The sequence below is a fragment of the Suricata suricatta genome, chromosome 5 (assembly GCF_006229205.1).
Source record: "Suricata suricatta isolate VVHF042 chromosome 5, meerkat_22Aug2017_6uvM2_HiC, whole genome shotgun sequence".
In the NCBI taxonomy this organism is placed as follows: domain Eukaryota; kingdom Metazoa; phylum Chordata; class Mammalia; order Carnivora; family Herpestidae; genus Suricata; species Suricata suricatta.
The window spans coordinates 12,912,042-12,917,246 of NC_043704.1; the positions used below are offsets into that span (position 1 = coordinate 12,912,042).

At 39.2% G+C, this 5,205-nt stretch overlaps 1 protein-coding gene across 1 annotated transcript; it reads left to right on the plus strand.

The window, feature by feature from the left end:
- Positions 1 to 752: 752 nt before the first annotated feature.
- Positions 753 to 1,371, plus strand: LOC115292666 (HAUS augmin-like complex subunit 2). The gene is given in 1 exon segment (XM_029940701.1): positions 753 to 1,371. A coding segment is annotated over 1 exon segment (543 nt). The 5' UTR covers positions 753 to 828.
- Positions 1,372 to 5,205: the final 3,834 nt, after the last annotated feature.

Consider the following 5,205-nt stretch of genomic DNA (forward strand, 5'->3'; position numbering starts at 1 on the left):
AGGAAACCGCTCTGAACTAGGCCAGAGCCAATTCTTCCTTGACCTGTTTCCACGCAAGGGGAATAAAAATGAAAATGAGCTATTGGCATCTCAAAACAAACAAACAAAAAATCCTGCACAGGGATGGGGTAGGAAATAATCAACAATACTTAATGGCAAAAGATGGAATGGAGAGGATATTTGCAATTGACATAGCAGATAAGGGTTAGTATCCAAATCTAGAAAGAGGTTACCAAAATGAACACTGAAAAACCAAATAATCCAGTGAAGAAGTGGGCATAAGAAGTGAAAACACACTTTTCCAATAGCTAATAGACACCTGAAAATGCACACAACATCACTCATCATCAGGAAAATACAAATCAAAACCACAATGAGATTTCATCTCACATATGTCAGAATGGATAAATTACAGGCACCTGGGTGGCTCCGTCTGTTGAGCTTCTAACTCTTCCTTTCTGCTCAGGTTATGATCTCACAGTTCATGGGTTCAAGCCCCATGTCAGGCTCTGCTCTACAGTGTGGCATCTGCTTGGGATGGTCTCTCTCTCTCCCTCTCTGTCCGTCCTCCCCTCACTCATGCTGCCTCTTCTCTCTCTCTTTCCATATCAATAAACTTAAAGACAAAAAGAAAGGAGTCTTCGTGCTGACCGGACACGGAGTGGCTTTCAACCATGGCCCTGGGACCGCGCGGCCGAGCCAAATCCTGCGGGGCTACTGCTGGACTGTTTCGTAGCTTCGGGGCTGGTCACTCAGGAGATGTTAAATATATCTAAGTAGTCAGCTTCTTGCTTTGTGAACTTCTCCAGACTACAGCAGATCACAAATATGCAAGCTGACCTCTACCAGAAAAACCTGGAAATTGAACTTTTAAAACTAGAAAAAGATGCAGCAGATGTTGTTCATCCTTCCTTTTTGGCTCAGAAGTGTAATGCTCTGCAAAACATGAATAATCATTTGGAAGCAGTGCTAAAAGAGAAGAGATCCCTGCGGCAAAGACTATTGAAACCCATGTGCCAGGAAAACTTGCCTATTGAAGCTGTTTATCACAGATACATGGTACATTTGCTGGAGTTGGCAGTGCCTTTCATGGAAAGATTAGAAAACCATCTTGAAACAATTAGAAATATCCCTCATTTAGATGAAAATCTCAAGAAAATGAGCATGGCTTTAGCAAAAATGGATATTTTGGTGACTGAGACAGAAGAACTGGCAGAGAATATACTCAAGTGGTGAGAACAACAAAACAAAGTCTCCTCTTGTATCCCCAAAATACTAGCCGAAGAAAATTATCTTCGTAAACATGATGTTACAGTGCCGTCTTTACCTTTTACTTCTAAAGTTCATGTCCAAACTGTTAATGCCAAGTGATGATCGACAGTTTATTTTTAATTACATGTAGTCATGTGAGGTCTATTTCTAGCCCATAGTAACATGGGCATTTATAAGCTCTGCTGCTAGCAGTACTGAAAGCCCTCTTTATATTGAAGTACTAAAAGTCCAACTTCATTAAGACCAAATTGAGTTTTCCTTTGTTTTTCATATATTTTCATTCTACTTTACAGTAAAACTCTTGAAGATCAAATACAACCATGGTAATTTATTAACAGGAGTGCCTTAGCCATATCTCATTGAGTGGACTCTTATCATGTCTTCTTTTTATTTTTTTATTATTTTTAAAGTTTATTTATTTATTTATTTATTTATTTATTTATTTATTTATTTATTTAGAGAGAACACAAGCAGAGGAAGGACAAAGAGAGAGGGATAGAGAGAGAATCCCAAGCAGTCTCTGTCTGCTCTGTCCGCGCAGAGCCCAACACAGGGCTTGATCCTATGATCCCAGGATCATGACCTCAGCCAAAATCAAGAGCCGGACACGCAACTGACCGAACAGCCCAGGTGTCCCTATTATGTCTTTTTAAATGCTTGTTTCTGAATTCGAAGAGTCTTCTCGCATCTGAAAGTATGTTGATTTTTTGTGTGGGAAAGTTACTAAGTTCATGCAAAAGAGCAAACATAGCAGGCTTATGAAAGGCCTGCTTATAAAGTTGGTCCTTGGCTGGCTTCTAGGAACTTAGACTTTTAGGAAGGTTCCTTCCACTCCCAATCTCACTGATAAGAGTTGCTCTCTGTGACTAAAATATTTGTACTATGTATTTTTGTATGTTTTGTTATCTTTTTATTTTGAGAGACAGAGACAGACCACAAGCAGGGGAGGGACAGAGAGAGAAGGAGACTCAGAATTCAAGCAGACTCCCGACTCTGAGCTGTCAGCACAGAGTCTGACGCAGGGCGCAAACTCATAAACCATGAGATGATGACCTGAGCCAAAGTCGGATGCTTAGCTGACGGAGCCACCCAGGTGCCCCTATGCAATGTGGTTTGTGCTGAACAACTTCATTCTGGAGTCTGGAATTTTGGTACATGCTAAGCAGAAGGTACATAAGGCCAGCCCATTAAAAATAACCCTGGGCACTGCATTTCTAATAAGCTTTTCATGAAAGACACCATTTCACACGTGTTTTACCTTGGTTGCTGGGAGAATTAAGCACATCCTGTGTGACTCGGCTAGCAGAGGACTCTGGAAGCTTGTGCCTGATTTCCCTGGGACTTTGCCCCATGCACCTTTTCCCTTTGCTGTTTTGCTTTGTATGCTTTTGTTGTAATAAATCATAGCCATGGATACAGTGATATGCTGAATCCTATGAATCTTACCAATATATCAGACCTGAGGGGGGAGGTGTTCAAGACCCTGAGAAATGAAGAAATTCCTGAGGGTGTTTCCTGGCAGCCTTATGAATAGACAAGAAAGGTAGAACAAAGAAAAGAAAAAGAATGTTATAGTAAAACTTTTAGAAGTTTATCTTATAAAATGGTCAGATATTTTGCCTGAGATTATTGTACATATAAAAAAAGTGGCATAATAATACTAGCTAATACGAAGCCTCAGGATGTATTCATTTGTATCAGTACTATAACTCTGGGTTATTTTCAGATTTGGTGTTTTCTTTTGCTTTAACAAAGATTTAGGCATCACTATTTTTATGCTGTTGCATTCTCTGTATCACCAGGGCTCACTGATTCTTAAATTCATCATACTCCTTAACACAAGAAGACCTCAACACACTGACTGAGCAAAGTACTTGTTCATAAGGAAGCAAGATCATTGCCAAAAAACAGAACAACCAGGGATCGTGTTTTGATTTTGGCAAATGGGATATAGAAGAGTGATCATAATATCTTGAACATTACCTAACATTGCATAGACACTTAAAATTTAGTTGTATTTCATCAGAAATTTGTTCAAGCCCAGCCTTGGTTTCAAAGATCTTAGTATGTTTTTTCTTAATGTTATTTCCTGTGTGTGTGTGTGTGTGTGTGTGTGTGTGTGTGTGTAAAAATTGATATTTCTAGTGTTTTCTTTTTTGTCTAGTGTGTCTTTTCAAAATTAAAAAAAAGAACCTGTAAAAAAAAAAGAAAAAAGAAAAGGAATGGCTAAAATGAACAATTCAAGAAACAACAGATTTTGGCAAGGATGCAGAGAAAGGCGAACCCTTTTGTGCTGTTGAGGGGAATGCAAACTGGTGCAAATGCTTTGGAAAACAGTATGTAGATGCCTCAAAAATCTGAGAAGAGAACTACCCTGTAATGCAGAATTCACACTACAATTTACTTATCCAAAGGATACAAAAATGCCAATTTAAAGGAGTGCATTCAGCCCAATATTTACAGCAGTGCTATCAACAATAGCCAAATTATTGGAAGAGGTCAAATGTCTACCAACGAATGAATAAAGGAGATGTCATATATATGAGGTCATGTATATGACAATATATATATTGTGTATACACACAGACACACAAACACACACACACTGGACTATTACTCGCAATAAAAAGAACGAAATCTTGTGACGATGTGGAAGGAACTGGATGGAACTGGAGAGTATTTTGCTAAGTAAAGTGAGTCAGTCAGAGAAAGACAGATATCATATGATTTCACTCATTATGTAGAATTTGAGAAACACAACAGAACAAATAAGGGAAGGAAAGGCAAAAGTAGATAAAAACAGACAAGGAGACAAACTACAAGAGACTCTTAAATATAGAGAACTGAGAGTTGCTGGAGCAGAATGGGTGGGGTGATGAGTTAAATGAGTGATGGGCATAGGAGAAGGCATTTCTGGAGATGAACACTGGGTGTCATATGAATCTCTGGGTACTACTCATGAAACCATTACTACACTTTAGGTTACCTAACTGGAATTTAAAATAAATAAGTAAATAAAATAACTATAAATGGATGAAATTCTTCAATCAAGAGATATAGATCATTTGAATGGAAAGAAATGGCAAGACACACCTATAAGGTGCCTTCAAGAGACTTACTTCAGGGGCGCCTGGGTGGCTCAGTCGGTTAACTCTCTGACTTTGGCTCGGGTCATGATATCACAGTTTGTGGGTTCAAGCCCTGGTTCTGGCTCTGTGCGGACAGTTAGCTCAGAGCCTGGAGCCTATCTTCGGATTCTGTGTCTCCCTCTCTCTCTGTTCCTCCCCTGCTCATGCTCTCTCTGTCTCTCAAAATTAGAATAATAAAAAAAATTTTTAAAAAAGGAGAAAGACTCACTTCAGCTTTAGGAACACAGACTGAGAGTGCTGATGTGGAAAAAGATATTCCATGCAAACAGAAACCAAAGGAAAGCCAGGTAGCTATGCTTATATCAGACAAATAGACTAAGCCAAGGTCTCTAAGATGACACCGCAAAGGTCATTATGAAATAGGGGGTCATTTGTGGAGGGTTTTTAACCATATGGTGTTTAGAAGAATACATTAAGGTTTTCGCTCCAAGTTGGTTTTAGAAGGACATGAACCGGGTGTTTCTGTAACTCATGTAGTACTTTCCACTTTCCAAACCAACACCTTTTCCCATAAATGTTGGTGTATCTATAGGTTCCTCAATTAGAGCTTGTGTAAGGTATATGAACATGTGCACCTTAAGGTTTCTCTAAATGACTAGCTGATATTCAGCTGGGGGGGGATGAGAAATGACAATTTCAGAAGGACCCTCTTGTCAGCTTTCGATGTGTGTGGGGGAACACTATTTTGAAGAAAATCATGGTTCTTTCCTGTAACCAGCAGCCTAGTTTGTCAAAACCAACATGTACAGGCTAATTTACTGTAACCTGTTGCTATTATACACTG